General features: G+C 40.0%; 1 protein-coding gene across 5 annotated transcripts in view; it reads right to left on the bottom strand.

Annotated features, from left to right (window-relative positions):
* mast3b (microtubule associated serine/threonine kinase 3b) overlaps window positions 1-18,660 on the bottom strand; it is a 35,158-nt gene that overhangs the window by 9,944 nt on the left and 6,554 nt on the right. For 2 of the 5 annotated variants that reach the window (XM_020612034.1, XM_020612033.1), the window contains exons 3-14: window positions 13,461-13,549; window positions 11,748-11,820; window positions 10,357-10,377; window positions 9,967-10,045; window positions 7,949-8,106; window positions 6,483-6,558; window positions 5,877-6,086; window positions 3,546-3,647; window positions 2,554-2,686; window positions 2,285-2,352; window positions 1,591-1,682; window positions 836-1,044 (exon numbers count right to left, since the gene is read on the bottom strand). In XM_020612034.1, coding sequence (XP_020467690.1) covers window positions 836-1,044; window positions 1,591-1,682; window positions 2,285-2,352; window positions 2,554-2,686; window positions 3,546-3,647; window positions 5,877-6,086; window positions 6,483-6,558; window positions 7,949-8,106; window positions 9,967-10,045; window positions 10,357-10,377; window positions 11,748-11,820; window positions 13,461-13,549 — 1,310 coding nt within the window. Of the gene's footprint in view, window positions 1-835; window positions 1,045-1,590; window positions 1,683-2,284; window positions 2,353-2,553; window positions 2,687-3,545; window positions 3,648-5,876; window positions 6,087-6,482; window positions 6,559-7,948; window positions 8,107-9,966; window positions 10,046-10,356; window positions 10,378-11,747; window positions 11,821-13,460; window positions 13,550-18,434; window positions 18,655-18,660 lie in introns of those variants that run through there. The other 3 variants (XM_020612036.1, XM_020612037.1, XM_020612035.1) reach the window with 3 other exon arrangements.

Genomic DNA, 18,660 nt, shown 5'->3' with positions numbered 1-18,660 from the left:
AAAACAGAAAACCTTAACCCCTCATTTCCACTGGATGTGGCTGTGTTGAATTCTGTCTGAAATCCAGTTTTGATCCGTCCTCTGTCCAGCTTCATCCCCCACCGGGTCCATTGGCAGAGCATCTGCAGAATGGCTCGCTGAGCTGCTGATTTTTCATGCAGAATATTTTTCTTTGTTTTTGAGCATCCTAGGTAAGTAGGTTTCCTAGTTAAATGATTTATTTTTGTCAGCTTTAATTGTGTTTATTGTTGTATTTCTTATTTGTGTTGTAGTTTACAAAGACTACAATTAACAAGTTTAACAATTACAGTTAAGTCCTTATGAAACACGTACCAAAAATTTGTGGCTTTTCCAGTTGTTAACAACACATTCATCATCACGGGGCAAATTTATTGTAGCCTATGTGTCACATAGATATCTTTGGGGAAAGCACCATCTGACTGGTGGGTCAAACTTTGTCAGATGCCAATGAAAATAGACTATATGCGTATCTTTAACAAAGCAGACAAGACAGCCGCATGTGAGACAGATCAGAGAGACTGGCAGCGATCAGCAGCAGCGACAGTCACAAATGGAACGCAACGCAGCCACACCCCATGGAAATTAGGGGTTAGAACATAAGAACTGGATCTCCCACACTATATTTTGTTACCAAGTTGCAGTAGCCAATTGACTGTCAAAGCAACACAAACAATTTGTCGAGTATGAATTGACACTGCAAATTTGATTCAGACTTGTACTGTTGAAATTATGGTAGTTCAACATTATTGCTTGCTGTAAACTACTGGTTTAAACAGAAAAATGCATCGGTCACAGCAGCCTCTTTCTAGTTTACCTTCCACATACTCCATGACCATGCAAAGGTGACGTCGTGTCTCAAAGGAACAGAACATGGAGACAACAAAGGGGTTCTCGGCAAAGGTTAGGATGTCCCGCTCTACAAATGCCTGCTGGATTTGGTTCCTCAGAACCAGGTTCTGTCGATTTATCTTTTTCATGGCAAACCGCTGGCGGGTCTCCTTGTGGCGGACCAGATACACAGCTCTGTCAAAAAACACATTAGTCCTGTTATCTTAAGGGAATATTCTCATTGAAAAAACAAGCAAAAAGAAGGGTTGAGGTTTATTCCACTGCTCCACTGGCTACCTAATTTGATGGCTTTCACACTAGATTTGAGCTTCCCTTTACCTCATTGTAATTCAACTCATGACTGCACAGATAGGGCATCTCTGCACAGTGGCCTCCACAGGATCATGATCAAACCACAACCACCATTATAGCCAAAGGGGATGACGTTTTGGCACTCCTCTCTTTGAAAATTTGGGGATTCCCACAGGGGTGAATCGAGATAACTGTCATTTTCTGTTCTGGCTGATAGTGTGAAGGAGTCATGAAACTCCCTGTCTTTATTAAGCCATGGTCACAGAATAAAGCAACACGCTGCTGCATAATTAGTTGAAAACCACCTAGCCAATATACACACACATATATATATAAACACTCAAAGGTTACTTAGCAACTATTTCAACCTCCAACAGCTGCTATGGTTTGCTGAAAAAGGTTCATGAAACGATGGACCTTTCTTCTTACCCATAAGCTCCATTACTGATGAGTTTGATGGTCTCAAAATCACTTTCAAGAGGTTTTCTTCGAGTTGGGGTCAGCATCTGTGGGGCCTTATTCTATAAAAAAAAAGAAGCAGAAACACGATGCTAGTGTCGGTTTATGAGCAAGTTATGAATAAAGCACAGTAGAGGGACACAGGAGAGACTGTGGATCAAAATGCCAACCCTATGATCAGAAGTCGACCCACAGTCTATCAAATAGGTTTCACGTTTTGTCCATATATCTGAATATGGGATTTGGGGCAATGTAAATAAAACAGACTTGATATGAATTCAGCATTTGTTATGATACTACCCCAACTGCTTGATTTTTTTAGGGTATGAAAACAAAAAAAACAAACTAACACCTCACAAACGATGACATTTAACAAAGTACTGATAAAAAAAATTGTATATCCTCCCAGAGCCCAGATCATTTTCATAGCAATTTTGTGATTTACTTTAATCATTTCTCCTTGTTCTATAACCCACTTAACAAAATACACTCCGACTTAAAATATTTATAGTATCACTACACTCTTACATTAAAATGGGTCACTGTGTTTCTGGAAACCACAACAAAAACAGTAAAACTAGTGACACATTTTAAGAGTACATGTGAAATGTCTTAAGAACATCTCATTTCCAAAGGGCACAGTAATATAAACAATAAAAACTACCTCCATGCTAGCATCTGGTTCCACTGAGACTGAAGGGCTGGCATCATACTGTTCAAGCTGCACCATGTCTAGAAATGAGAGTGTGTTTAATATTAGGACAAAGAATGTTCAACTCCTGCAACCTGTCCTCCTCCATCAGGAGGTCCAGGTCGGTTAACATCACACCTGAGCCACATTAAAGGCTGCAGTATAAATGGAGTTAAATGCTTAACATCACACCTGAGCCACATTAAAGGCATTAAAAGCTTCATAGCAGAGAACTCCTTTACCTTCTAACGGGTCCCTCGTCAGACCGAGTTGACTGATGATGTACCGTGGGATGTCTGTCTTGATTCCTTGGCCAACTTTAGCGTGACCCTCTGCTGCTTCAAGTAAGTGATAAAACTCTTCTGGGTCAAACTCCTGTCAACAGCAATCAAATCTCATTAATGTGAACTGGTTGTAACCAAAATCCTGCAGGACTGAACTCAGAGGAAGAAGCAGCAAAAGCAAGTCTTTAATCTGCATCAGTCAAAGGCAACTGCAACCGTCTTAAAGATGTCCAGCTTCTCATCCAAGAGGCTTCATGTCAAGTCACTTTTGATGTATCTCTCTAACTGGGTGGCCTAAAATAAGTCTAACTGAACCAGTATTCAGAGTGGATGATTTAAAATTACGGTTAAAGTTTAAGTAAAAGCAAACACAGATTGTAGGCATCAAGATGATAAGTATTTTAATAGTACAGGGCTTCTGACAGGTTCTGCAGAATGGGAGGCCCATCACATGTGACATCAACACTCACACCAAATTTATTTGGGTTATTCAACCATCCATGTACATATACTGTCTTTGAGTGAATTTACTCACATTGCAAAGTAAAACTCTAGTCCTACACAGAAATGCAGATATTTTTGGTTTTATCTGTTGAGGCAGACTTCATTCACCACACCAATACAACGGAACTGAATGGAATTTAATTTTTGATGCTCCAAACATAAAAAAAACAAGTTCATAAACAATATGTTACTAAAGGAATAATGTACAAAAAGCTCTGGATAATCCTCACTGACAATCATTTCGCTTGGGAACTTTTATCTAATGAAAGGAAAACATGAAACACTGTCTTGTCTTCCTTCAGAGCTCATCCTGATCTGTTGGCACAGTATCAATAAAGATCGGAAACCCACTTCAGTTCTACTTTAACATGAGCTGACATCTATCCACTTCAATCAAAGTAATCCCATTTTCAATCAAGAAGAGATTTTTCCCTTCCTCAGCTTACCAGACACTCAAGGAGGCGAGCCGGACGAGAGATTATGATGAGGATTTTCCTCACCAGCTGGGTGATGACCGTTACCTCGTCACTTTCAGAGCGCTCGTAGGCCTGTAAAAATTGTGGGAGAGTAGGGACAAAGAAGTCAAGTTTATTTATGCAGTAGTTTAACTTGGCTCCACACAAAACACTCAAGGGAGGAGGAAATACATCAGCACAACTTAAAAATAATACTTTAAAAAGCTTGTAGGAATGGGTGATATTGAAAAGTTAATGACAAAAGGTGTTGCTATGTAATATTTGGCAAACCATTGGGTTTTTGCACAATTTGCTGTGCTATGGAAGTATATTAAACAAAAATAGTTTTATGTTATGTAAAGGTATATAAGAGTAAAGGAGAAAAGGAGGCAAACTGGTTTCCATGTTGCCACATTTTAGGATTCAATAATTTATCCTTTTTTTTTCCAAAATATGTCACCAAGGTTTCAAATGCACTACATTAACAAGAACTGTTTATTTTTTCAAAGCTGAGAAATTAATAAAAATTTTAAAAAGTGGTTGCACAAAAAAGATATAAACCTTTGGAGTTAGAACTTAGTTGTACCAGGTAAAAAAAATTAAAGCGGCACCCTTCGTTCCACTTCCTCCAACATTGCAGCAATAGCAATGCATTGCACTGCAAGAGGAAACATAAAAATATGAAACACAGTCTGCTCAAAGCAGATGGGTATAGCATATAGCGAAAATGAAAACATGCTGCCTGACAAATTACGTCAGAGAAGACATCATTTTAAACAAGGGGAATAATCGCTGAGTGGGTGATGTCTTGATGAGTCATCCATGGACTGTCTTCTAGACGGATGCAGTTACAGCCTGTCACTGTCAAACATTGGTTACATGATATGTTATGCATATGTATCTACATCACATGCATATAACCTGGACCATAACAAGATCACTATGACTCATCTGTGAGATACACAGAAGGCTACAACCGGGTGATTAGGGACAATTAATTTTGGAAAAATCCTGGCACCGTTCAAAGATAACAAATCTGACAGCCAGCACTTTTGAAATGTCAAACTGTTTCTTTAAAGGCTAAGATAATATGTGTTATTTTATCACCCTGTGGTCACACCTGACCAAAAATTCCATGTGAATGTCACAGTAGGGTAATGTGAGAAATTCTCAAAACTCATTTCTCAAACAGCCATGTGTCCTACTGAACGTTTGCAAACCCAGAATCTTCAAAAGCTAACTAAGCATTAAGTCAGTTTGGATACGAGCATCAAGTTTATTTGGTAAACGACATGCTAAGTGCTCTTTACTGTATTGTTTCTATACTAAAAATCCCAAACAACATCTGTTAGTCAATCTAGGTAGGCTGTACTGTGACTTTGCTTTTTGGATTCGCCTTTTGACAAAGTTTCTGTAGGTGGTGCTCTTTAACGTTCACTGCTCAGTGAGAAGGGAAGGTTCTTCTCATTATTACTAAGTATCTGATGTAAAAGGTCAAACCACAAAGCTTTTAAACACCTGGGAGAGGCACCTGAGGTGACAAGTGGCAGATAAATAAAATGCCTCTGCACACTGTCAAAATGTTTTTCCTTAAGCTACAGATGGGGATAACACACACTTTTTTATCTTTACCTACAAAATCACAATTACATCTTTTACAAAATGAAAGTATACATAAAATACAGATACCTCAAATCATGAATACAGAACCACAGAAAACGTAGATGTCTGAAAAAGTCATTCTATCTCTGAAAGAGTTTTTAATAAAGTGGCCTTGGCACACAGAGCGAGTCGTGTGTGTGTGTGTGTGTGTGTGTGTGTGTATGACAGCATTTGTTCCACTGTATGGGAACAGACTTATCAGTTCAGCTGGAGGTACAGCGAGTCGGCCATGCCTTCTGTCTGACAGCATGCAGAGGAACAGGGGAAGAGGTTGCTATAGAAACTAACATTTTATCACAACACAAATAAGACCTGTGACAAAAGTACCTCTCACCATCACTGACACTTTCCACTATAGATCTATTGTATGTGCCTTTAGCTATCAGACTGTTATTGAGTGACATGGCTGGCACATTTTACCCCATCGATCAGTCCTCTTTCATAACTTCATCACATCCGAGCATCAGGTTCACATGAGTTCACAAGAGTTCACATGTAGGAGCTGAGCAGCTGACGGTTAAAGCTATAGCACTCAATTCAACTGGGCTCGTTTTTATTTAGTTTTATCTTAGTTTTGTTTGTTTGTTTGTTTTTTGCAAATATAAAAGCCATTTTGGCCACATGATTGGCAGGACACATATCATTTGGCTGTTTCCCCACCTCGTGAAGCAGCTTTTCCAGCTTCTCCTGCAGCTCAGCAAAGTAGCGTGAAGTTACTAGGCCTTTCTGGGACTTGTCCAGACAGTCTCTGACCAGCTCGACCAACTGGTGTTGGATGAAGCCCAGCACTCCGTCAGCCAGCGGGAGGGAGCTGTCTGGAGAGCAGTGGGTGACAATCTCCAACAAGCGCTCCTCCATCTGGACTGTAGCCTGCGGGGAGGACGTGCACACAAAAAAAACACACACACATACAAATACAAAGTCAAGACATTTAAAGCACAAGCATTTATGATTTTTACCATGCAGGGCACCAAGTATTAATAATATTTTTGTGGGCGGATTCATATGGTTGTTGTTACCAGTGATTAAACAATTAATTTCCCACCTGCTGAGATTTGTGCCTTTCCAAACTCAATTTCTATACCATACTCTGCTTTGAAAGAAAGAAAAACCTACTGAGTTTCAAGACACTCTAGATTCTACTGAGGCGGACTAACAACCAAAGTTATTTTTGTTAAGGTGTGGTAACAACAATCTCAAAAAAGAGTGATGCATAGTGTCTTTTTATGATTTCAAGGCAAATAATCACAGATATGTAGAGCATACCTTTGGAAAACGTTCTCTGTAAACATGATTCATCATGACTATCTCATTATCAAAAGAGACACTGGAACGCCCGGGGCTGCAACAGAGGCAAAACAAAAGATTAATATATTATAACTCATCAAAAAATGGATTTGGACATTTATCGGTACTCAATCCAATTCAAGCTGAGCCATGAAGACAGGATGGGGTGCTCATATTGGTTACCTAGAAACACCAAATATTTGATTCAGTTCAGCCCCATGTGAAAATCACCCTAACACCCACTAAACATGCACACGTCAACTCTTAATTTGTAGTTTGCGCTTGACAGAAACAGGTTTTTTGAGGTCAGTATCTATAGTGACAAATGCCAAAGCAATATGGTGAGCCAACATTTGATTTCAGTAGCTCTTAAGCTGCTGAAGCTACAACCAGGGTGGATTTTACTGTCAGGATTCGCTGTTTCTGATTTATATGTGTCTGTACTGACAGCAGGCGTTTCTTCTGGCCAAACTGTGCGAGACGCCAACATCACTCAGTTAGTCATTTGCCTCAACACTATTTCAGTATTTAGGCCAATGAGACAGGTGTATTTTTTTTTTACAGGAATATCATGCTAGATAAAGCTTCAATAAGAACAGATGGAGAGAAAACCTATCACATGCAAACAAACTCCCTAAGCCATTTTTTCCTCATGAAAGATGCCTCTGTTTATCTGGATGGGTGCCGCCCAGCACACACTGCTACAGCTCACCGTGGCTCTCTGCATCAGGTCCCCTACCCTCCTAAACCACCCCCACCCTTGACTACAGTTCAGCAGCTAGATCCCTGAGGCGCTCTGATAGCTAGCACACCCACACACAGCACACCATGGTGCCAGAACACAGAGCACTCCGGCTTCGCACAAACAGCGCAGAGCAGATCCAGGCAAAAGTTGTCAGAACCACACAGCTCTGCAGTCAGATTTCCACCTGCCTGCCGGCCAACAAGCATGTGTAATCAATCAGAGGCACTTGAGATACCAAATGCTGTGTTTACTTGTGTTTGTCTTTGTCATAGCGATGCTCAAACATCTTGTCATTCTGACAGTACATAATGACACAGAGGGCCTCACAAACTGTGCAAAATGTGCAATCACTGTGCAAACCTAAAATGTTGTTTTCTGCAACAAAGATGTAGTTAATCCCTTAGGAGGGATTACAGCATTTTTACAAAAATGCATTTCATCAGATGAATTACAGGCCAGGAAACAATTTTAAAAAATAGATGTAGAGATTGTCAGGAAATCCTGAGAACTAACATCAACATGAAGAAAAACAGCTAGCCCACACCTATCAACATTTTTGTGGATGGAACCATCCAAATCATTGACATACTGAGCAGATGTTAACTTGTAAACACCATTTTCAATATGTAATGTTTTACAAGAAAAACTATATTAGCCAACAATACTGATTCGGGTGCAATGTCAAATCAGGATTTGCTACCTGAGGCTCCGAGACCGCGGTCGTATGACCGTCGAGGGTCGGCCATCCTCATCAGTAATGCTGTCTGTGCTTCGGAAGTGCTTAAAGAGGAAGTGCAACTCGTCTTGTGTCGGCTGGTATGGAAGCTGGTGAAGACGCTCCTGGGAGGATGAGGAGGACTGCAGGCACAAACATGGATCCATCAGTCAAGAAAATGTAGCTGTCTGAACCTTCATCAGATTCAAATTTTCACATTTGTCTCGTAGTAATTTAGCTAAAACACAAGCAAGACTTAGCGTCTTTTCATCCAACACCAATGAAATATTTAGATAAATAACACTAAATAATAACAGTTGTTCAGGTAAGATTCTGAAAGATATAAACAATGGCACACTGTGACATTTAGTTCAACACTGCAACTACGACAACTCAAAATAAAACTGACTGTACATCTATATTCATAGCAAATGTATTTATATATCCACTAATACACCAAAATTGAAACGGCCTTGCAAAGGCAGAAAACAAGTCAAAAAAACATATTGGGATTTGAAAGACCAGCAGCTTCCTGAGCTTTTCCAGCCTTGGTGGTCAACATGGAAGATGAGCAAAATGAAATTAAACAAAAGACACATTTAAAAAGGTGCTAGTTGAATTCAGAAACAGCTTTCACAGTACGGTTTCAAGCTTGTCAACCGTACTGTTTCAGAGGCATTGCTCTGTTTAAGAAACTAGAAATGTGTTCAGCCAAGTACACTTCAAGTCGAAACAGGGCAGAGGCAAACATGCAAAAGAGCAACAAAAATAAAAATGTCTTTGACCCCTGTACTCAAATCGGAGTCTTCTCGGTTATGGTCCCAACTGTTAACAGAATATTCATATTGACTTTGTAGTTTATGAGAACAACAGCATAGTGCACCTGCACCAGCAAGAAACCAACATAAGCCCAAACAACTCATTATACACCTGTAGAGGATTTCAATGAGGCACACAACATTAGATGGCATATGATTTAGAACAGCAGTCAAAAGTAAACTAGACACCCCACCCCCCATAAAATGGATAATAACACTAATGAAGCCCACAGAGGCATCATTATCTAAACAATAAATTATTTCCATGTCTGCTGAGAAGCTGAATAAACTCTTTAAACGGTGAACAAGTTATGGAGTGCTTTACTGACAATCCGTTTAATTTTGCAGCCCATGTGCTCTGAACAGAGGAAAGCCAGAGGGACAGCATCTGTGAAGTCTCTTTCTATTGGCTCAGTACAAAGAGGGCAGAGAGGGCAGCTGAAGAGCCCTATTGTCCCCACTAACCTCTGGGCAGGTTTGCCCAATAAACATCCTTATAACAGCTCCACACAGTAGACTTTCACCACAGACACAGCACACTGTTCAATGGACACTACAGCTGCCTATGTCATTCACTAAACCAATACAACTACAACTTTATTCTAAAGTAAGGTATACAGTATTCTCAAGACCTACTCAAAAGAACTTTGGTTAAATGTTGGGACAACTAATTGGCTTAATTTTACAAAGTGTATGCGTAAGAATCGTTACATCAGCTTTACAAACGGCAAACAAAAAAATCATCCCGCTGAAGGACAAGTTAAGAGAATTACTACATTTCATTTTAATTTTTAACAAAGCAAGATCTCAGTACATTTTTAATGTGACAAATATGTTATGTTTCTTGGAAAGCTGTCATAAAATAATGTCACTTGAAGTATTTAATCTAATAATTAACACAGGGAGGGTACACACACACACATACAGACACAAACACTCACATAAACATGTATACACACAGACAGTGTGAATTATTTCCAACACCGTGTTCCACAGACTGGGACAATGACTCATTCAAGCAGATGATGGAGGAAAACAATTAGCAGTTTGTCATCTCGGCCTTGGCATTCGCCACGTCCTTTATTGCATAAATGAATGTGTTATTTGAGTTGAGTGAGGTGTTAAAACTGCCTGGCTGCCATGTACTGACCAAGGAGACCAGTGCCCTATTTTGGGGTGACTTACTGAGACAGTGGAGCTTGGAGGATTGGTTCCATAGCCAGATGAGGGGAGGGATGCCAGGGACCATCTCCGGCCCTCAGCTCTGAGAGAAACGGACATGTGTGTTACATACGCCGAGCAGCACAGGCATTAGTTAGCATTTCATATGCCAAACTCCTTACATAACAGACAACGAAGTCATCCTGTGACTATGAGAGTGTGAAATTTAAGGCTGTTTTCCCCCTAAATCATATACAACATAGTTCTCTGCATCATCAGTTATTCACAGCAACGCTTTAGAAAATCAAGTAATACCTTCATGTAATAGGACCAATTTTCTTTGGGAACAACAAATACAAACATATAGAAGCTTGAACATTAAAAACACAAACATGAAAAGCGAAAAGAAACTACCTGTCGGCGCGAGCCAAGTGACTGAGATTATGACAGCAATGGAGAAAGAGAAAAGCAAAGAAAGAGTTTCAGTGAGTTTTGGCAATCTTGCACAAATGATCCTGTGACCCCCGGCATTCAGCTGAGGGATCAGTGCTGACAATGTTGCCTTCCTTGCCCATTTTGATTTGTCCAGATACAAGGAGGAGCTAGCAAACAAAATTAATTTGAAGATATAGTTTACAAATCTTCACTTCAAAGAACAGCCAGCAAAAGGATCTTGCTACTGTAGTGTCTGCAGACTGGATTTCGCAACAGCTAAAAATAAAAGTCACATCAAAGTATAAGGGATTAAAACTGAGGGTTAGGTGTTATGATACCATTCAACACACTGTTTGCATGCAGAGGAAACAAGTTATTACCAAAGAATTCCCACAGGAAACTCACAGATTAAAATAAAGCTCCCACAACGCCATTCAAATTGGCGGTGAATTTGTATTTGCAGTGACAGTATAAAGCAACAAGCTTAAAGGGCAATGATAAATACACCAGGATACATTCAGAAAGACCTGATAACTAAATTAATAAAGCCTGATTAAAGGCTGAAAAACAACTAGAATCATTTTTCTCATTTCCACTGATTTTAAACACAAAGCACATGAACTACTTGAGTTTTTATTGCCTATTACTGGGCGTTTTCAAGGTGCCACCTCACTTGTAGGCTAAACATGCCCGGAGCGAGACAAGCACGTTGGTATGGGAACTGGGATGAATGACTCATGAGTGGGCTTCAGGGGTACCCTCTGTCTAACTGCACTCATCCTGCTTAGGAGGAGTTTGCTGTAAGAAGACCGGAGGAGTTGAGCGCTCCATGCTGAGTCAGCCTCAGTCACATCTCTGCTGTGACTGTCTGCCTCTGTCCCATACACAGAAAACTCTCAGAGTGTGATCACGCGTTAGATTTAGTCATTTCATTTTTCATTCATTCGGGTTCATATTAATAAATTACATATGACCAGGGTGTGTAAAGAACAGCCACAAAAACTCAGGAATGAAAAGTGGTCACAGCTTCTGTAACTGTAACTAAATATTATGTTTAAGAAGACGCTGGTGGAAAACTGCATTTGAACTTCAATATTTTGCTCATGTACAAATCAGCAAGAAAAAGTCTTCAGTTAAATTCCCCCTATGAGGGTAAAAACGGGCTTTTTGTTTTTGTTCCTAATTATTAGGAAATTACCACTTAAAAGTGCTACCCTTTTGATTAATAGTTCAAAAGGAATAAAGGCAATTTAAAATGTTTCATCAAGAACATATTTTGCTTGAATCCCACCCTTGAGATTCTTTAGATGAGCCAAAACATGTACATCACTCCAGCAGAGAAAGGTTTCAGGAGAGAAGTGTTGACATACCTTCGGGCAAATGGAAAATTGAGGCAGGCGCTGGTCGACACATTTCTGGGGCTGTCTAGAGGGCTGCTCGCGGCTGAAAGAGGAAAGTTACTAGTGGTACTATTCACAACTGTAATAATACATTTATGAAAACAGCACAGAATTTCTCAAAAAAGGATGACATCATATCTATGCAGGAAGGCCCAATCACTGCAAAGCCCTGCAGCATTAACCCAACTCAAAACGATTCCATGTATCATCATACTTTTTCAAACACTGCAGCCCCTATCTACAGTTTCAGTTCAGGGGAAAGCCTCATCTAGTTCGCTCATTTAGATGCCAGCGGCTGACTAGCCAATTAGAGCCTGACTGCACTCTGTGATAAGATAATCCTTGAGCTCAAAAAGGAACACATCCACATGGGCTCTTGCGCAGCAGTCTTTTCAACAGTGCAGCTGCTTGGTGGCATGAAAAAGCTGTGCACTCTCTGTGCTGTTGCTGAATCAGAAAGAAGGAAGGCAAAAATAACTATTTAGAAATTTACTGCCCCTTAATTAACACTTTCAACATTAAAGCTGACAACCTAAAATATTCAAGTTTTAATTATAGTTTCCTTTAGTAACATGAAAAAATTGCCAAGGGTCGGTCCAGATGTTCTGCAGAGGCTGAACTAAGGCAGAGTGATTATGGGGAAACAAACATGCACACACTTTACTTATTATTGTGTCGTATTATATTCTGCTGATTACTTTCATTATGGACTAATACACCAGTTACTTTCAAAATGTATTGATTAAATGTTTGTTCTATAAAATGTCAGAAAATCATGAAGATGTTTGTTACAATTTTTAAAAGCATAAGTTCAACTCTTCGAATAGTTTTGATTATCCAATCAGCTGAAAACCCACAAACTAGGGAATGTTTGATATTTTTGCTTGAAAAATGACAATCAATTATCAAAAATCAACTAACAGTTTTAACCCTAATTGTGATCTTTACTTTCTGTCATTAGTCTCAATAATTTACAGCAATTTCTTTTACCTTGCACTAAAACTTTGAATCGGTTGGGAACATTCAGATGAAGCTTAAATGTGTTTGTCTTGAATAATGAAAATAAGGTCTTGAGGATTCAATCACTCTTTTGAATCTGCACAATAATTACCTCTCTGCAGTACATCTGACTGTAACAGTAAGGAAGTTTCGTGAGTGAGCTGATAAAACCTTGGGTCGTGACACACAGATGGCTCCTTTTCCCCTCTGTCTGTACTTCCCCCAGTTTCACACTGCTTCTTCAAACCCTCACTAATTAACACCCACACTTCTGCACTGAAAAGATATTCAAAATTCTCTGTATTTTGTGCAATAATATGTACACAGTCATAATCTTACTGACTCTGTTGATAATTTACTTAATGGCAATTGTTTGATAAGCAGGTTTTCACATCACATGTGCTTTAGGTGCATCATTTCATCTCAAACAGGCGAGAATGGCATCATTTTAAGCTGAGAGTCATCAAATAACACCAAGAAACCCGAGCATGTTGGGTGTGACAGTATCAGTATCAGCTGTAGTATCAAGCTGTGCCTAAACAGTAGGTGCACGCTAACGTGCACCTATGAGTCCATCCTGCTGTGCTCACATTACAAGAGCTGGAATCAGACTGGTTTGACCATTTTTTCTAAAATATCATATAAATATTTCTAGCAACTACAAAATACTGAAATGGATCTTACCAGTATGGAGTGAGAGCGGTGACAGTGGCCGGGACAGTGTGGGTGATGGTGTCCCAACACCGAGGCTCTTCCTGTTGCTGCTGCGACAGCTGTAGCACAAAGAGTAAAGGGGTGAAAAGACGAAAAACATCTCAGTAATATCTGTCGTAGCACCATTAAAAAGCACCAATTACAAAGAATTGCCAGATGTGTTGTAATGTTTGTTACATTCATCAGTCCTGATACAGAGCATTGCCTTTTTTTCCCCACCAGTTTCCAGAAAGCTGCTACCTCAAATTCTCCTTCTCTCACTTATAAAAGTAACTTCAAACTGTTGTTTAGTATCTTGGCATCTGCTAACATGTTAGCAGAGAGCAACAGAAAAAAATATCACCTATGAACATGTGAATAATTCTGATGTCCCTCTCATTCATTAAATAAGTTACACTGAAGCTAAACTAGAGACAAACAACCTGGTGTATGCCTTTAAGATGGGTGTAATCATTTTGGCCCTACGCTGATCCACCTATAATTGTGGTTGACTCATGCAGTGTTTCAAGTTGCGTTTATGCCCAAGTGTATGTTTCTGTGTATATTGTACAGCAGCTTGAGGACATAAAAGACTCGTGATAGTCTGGGCAGATTAAGACACAGACTGTGATCCATTATGCTCTGACTGTTGAAGCACACTAAATTCATCTGAAAAACACCAAAACACAGTGGTGTTTGTGTGCAAACCACAAATAGGCTAGGTATGAACTGGGTGTTGTCATAAATGGGGACGTCCAATCTCCTGTGCAGCACTGCTTGCTAACCTCACTGGAATAAAATAAAAACCTAATGGAATCATGGAGACTCATTGAAGGAGAGACAAGAGAACATTCCCTCTTAGTTACAACTTGAAACATCATCTGTTGATAATGCCTCTCTTTGCACATGGTTGTTTTCATTTCCCACTCTAGATAAATCAACTCAAGACAAATTTTGTGTTAAGGAATTCACTGCTAATTTTAAGACAAATTAAAGTAGCCAATAGGATTCCTAGAGACTCTACATATGCTTCCATCTGTCAAAACCCCTTATTCAAATCCGGGCAGTCCATCCGGTTCGATGGAGCGTTCGCAATCTGGAGGAGGAAAGGTATTACAACTTTGTCAAATCTGTATATTGATGGGTACTTTGCATCGTTTGCTCAATTATGTAACAAGTATGATATCCCAAATTCACATTTCTTTCACTACCTTCAAATAAGGGATTTTGTAAAACATAGGTTTCAGCATTTGAATCTCTTCCATCTCCCTACCCTTTCTATGACAACTTATTGCTTGCTCGTGACTCCAAACATTTAATTTCAAAATTTGTAGACTGCTTCACCACTCCGGTCTCCTCTGATTATCTTCATGAAGCCTGGGCAAAAGATTTACATGCAGACGTGCCAGTGGAGCTTTGGGAGAAAGCCTTGACTCAGGTTCATTCTTGCTTCATTAATACCGGCTACAAACTTATTCAGTATAAGGTAATTCACAGGCTGCACTACTCAAAGACAAAGCTGAGCCAGATCTTTCCATCAGTGTCCTCTCAATGTGATAAATGTAACTCTGCTGAGGGTTCTTTAGCTCATCTCTTTTGGTTTTGTCCACAACGGTTTGGATTTTGGTCTGCCATTTTCAAATGGTTTTCTAAATGCTATTCCAGGGACATCAAACCTAATCATGATCTTGCAATATATGGATGTTCCACAGAGACCCCTGGACTTATGTCTGACGTGCAGACAGCTCTGCAGCTTGGGATGGTGGCTGCGAAAAAACGAATACTGTTGACCTGGAAATCCACCACTACAACCAGCTTTGAACATTGGCTAAAGCAAATGGTGTCTGTGATACAAATGGAACACCTTCGCCTGGAAAGGCCTGGCAAACAAAGTGGACATGAGAGAATCTGGGGTCCCTTCTTGTCTCAGTGCCACATCACCCCAAACCCATGATGACAAGGGCACTATACACTGACATCAAAATATTATAGTGCTGTGAATGTGCAATTAGAACATGATTATTATGGGTCGGTTGCAACTAACAACCACACTGTATGGCAGCCTTTTGCTATCTATTTAGTTTTAATTTAAGCTATTTTGACTAACAAACTGGATTTTGGGGTGTGTGTGTCCAACAAATGTGGCATTGGCACATGTCTTCAAAGGCCTAGTTTCATTCGGCAGGCAAACCAGTTTACCTCCAGTTGGAAGCTGTAGCTTTTGCTTGTTAAATATACCAGGTAAATAAGGGTGTGAACAGCTGGCAATGCCACACTGGCACACACTATACTGCACTTTACTACTATAAAAGTATAAGAATGTCACTTCCTTCTTTTTCCTATTTTAGGACTGAAACTGGCTGTTCTTTTTTTGGTTGGGATTTTCTGTTTCCCACTTAAGTGTTTGATTGATAAATGACCAAAATATAGTGAAAAAATGCTGATCACATTACTCTCACAGCTCACATTCTGAGCAACAATGAACAATGCATCTGTGTTACAGATGGGGTGGCATTATCAAACACAAGCAAATTAAAAGTTTATGAATGTCCTTGCACAATTGCAGTTTCTGCAGTTAGCAAAAAAAAAAAAAAACTTTATGGTCTTGTACAGGTGAGGCTTATGATACTTAGCTAGAATAACTGAGCTTTCTCTGTCTGTGCCCACTGAGACTTAACTCAACTGATGAAATGATTGCCACCTGCAGAGCAGCTCTGCCTTGAGAAATGTTTATGTAACTCTAATCTGCAGGCAAATGCAGGGCACACCAGCAGGATCATGTTAGATGAAGAGGGGAAAACTGATGAGAGCCAAAACACATAGAGGAAACCTCCTGTCAACACACTCAGTGTATGCAGCGACAGCAACAGCAGGCCCAGCTTGAGCCACAGATGTTCACCGCCTTGTGTGTGTGTGTGTGTGTGTGTTTGTGTGTAAAGGGTGGGAGGGATAAATAATCCTCCGGTCCTGAAGAGAAGGGGCAAACTTGGACTAGCAACATTCTCATTTTATTGTTACTAAAGCTAAAATGACTCGGTGAATAATCAACCGAGAAAAAATGCAAATATTTAGATAATTATGTTTCTGGCAAAAATGCCAAACATAGTTGTTTCCAGCTTCTCAAGGGTGATAATTTGTTTCTTTACTTGTCATGCATTATAGCCAAGTAAAATTAGTATTTTGGGTTTGATCTGTTGGTTAGACACAAAACACCCCCTTGGGCTCTGGCACACTGTGATAGACAATTTATTATATTCTAGGTAGGTAGGTAGGTACTTTATTGATCCCTCAATGGTGAAATTTCAGTGTTTCAGCAGCAATGGAGAACGAACAACATTAACACCATGAGAAACAAACACCACACACATATCTTGATAAACAAATTTCAGTACCTCAAGCAGCAATAGAGAATAGACAGCATAACACCATGAGAAACAAACACCACACACACATCCTGATAAATAAATTCCAAGTACTCAAAAAGACAGAATCAAGTATTTGAATAATCAAGAACAGAATTTACATATGTGCATATTAACCATGCATTTTACCCCAGGATTTGAGTATTGCACCTCAGTTGACTATTACATAATCCCTCATACTTTCACCTAGCTTATCCCTGCAGTGATGTATTGTACAGTCTGATCGCTGTGGGGAGGAACGACCTACAGTAATGCTCCTTCTTACACTGGGGATGTAACAGTCTTGCGCAAAAGGAACTGTTCAGAGCCTCTACTGTGTGGTACAGGGGATGGGAGGGGTCGTGCATGATGGATGTTAGTTTTACCAGCATCCTTCTGTCCGCCACCTCCTCGATGGAATCCAGGGGGCAGCCCAGGACAGACCCAGCTCTCTTGACCAGCTTGTTTAGTCTCTTTCTGTCCCTGTCCGTGCTGCCTCCGGCCCAGCCCACAACAGCGTAAAAAACAGAAGATGCCACTATAGTATCATAAAAAGTCTGAAGGAGTGCCCCGCACATGCCAAAGGACCTTAGCCTCCTCAAAAAGTGGAGATGGCTCTGGCCCTTCTTGTACAGGGCATCAGTGTTCTACAACTGTATAAACACCAATGTTGACCAACAACATAATGAAGAGACAGATTAAATGTTATTTACAGCCCTTTCAATCTACTTCAATTGATGAGGATTTTCAGCTTTCCTTTTTTCTATGGTTGCCAATTGAATATCTTTGTGTTCTGAACTGTTAGGGAGACAATACAAGCAACCTGAAGACATTACCTGGGGCTCTGGGAGATTGTGATTTGTCATTCAGTTGTAACTATTAATCAAAAAGATAACTGACAGGTCAATCAATAATGAAAATAATCACTAGTTGCAGCCCTAGTCCACAGTGAGCAGTGATACACCCTGCATGAGACAGTTAATAGCTGCAGGGTTTACCTCCAGTACTCTTACAGTAAACATGACAGACAATTAACTGCACTCTAAACTCACCTAAGCAGCCAGCATTGTAAACACATAAGTGCAAATACTATATAGGCTATTTGTGCATGTTTCATCTTCCATTAGTGTGACACTCCATGAAATGGAAAGTGAACCTACAGTTTGGCTTTATCCATTGTGCTGTAATGTTACATCTAGCTTCATTTGAACAAAGAAAACTCAATACTGTAGTACTGTAGTTACTGTGATAATATATTAACCGTGGAGCAAACTATAGTAGCTACATTTAGTAATGTATGGTCAAAAGCTGTGTATATAACAAACTCCTGCGTTACAGTGAAAGAACACAGGATTAATGTTACAGCACATTCCTGTGAGGAACAGAGAGGACCTAGCTTCTGCTGTTTTTACACAACGTCCATTTGGAAGCTTTAAATAAGAGTGAACCTGAATTCAGACTAGCTGCAACATGAACACTGATATCTATAAATGCCTTTTAACGTAAAAAACATAAACAAACCGCCAAACTACCTCAACCTCCATGTCAAACTCTTGATAACTACCTTTTCGAGCGCTTTAGCAGCGTTCCCGGAACAAAATGGGACTTGTTCTGGCTTGGTACCGCAGACCACTGACTCGGATCAGACATGCTGGAGGGTTTCCTTTCATAATCCCGTTTCAAAGTTAATGTAGATTTCAGAAAGCGGCAGCTTGGATCGTTGTGTAACCCGGTCCACCTCCCGCCGCTGCTGCTCTCCCCACCATCCCGTCTGCCTCTCGGCGGGTTCC

This window comes from Monopterus albus, unplaced genomic scaffold (genome assembly GCF_001952655.1).
Source record: "Monopterus albus unplaced genomic scaffold, M_albus_1.0 scaffold120.1, whole genome shotgun sequence".
Lineage (NCBI taxonomy): Eukaryota > Metazoa > Chordata > Actinopteri > Synbranchiformes > Synbranchidae > Monopterus > Monopterus albus.
Note: the sequence above shows the minus strand (reverse complement) of the source record. Positions and strands in the feature narration are given on the sequence as shown.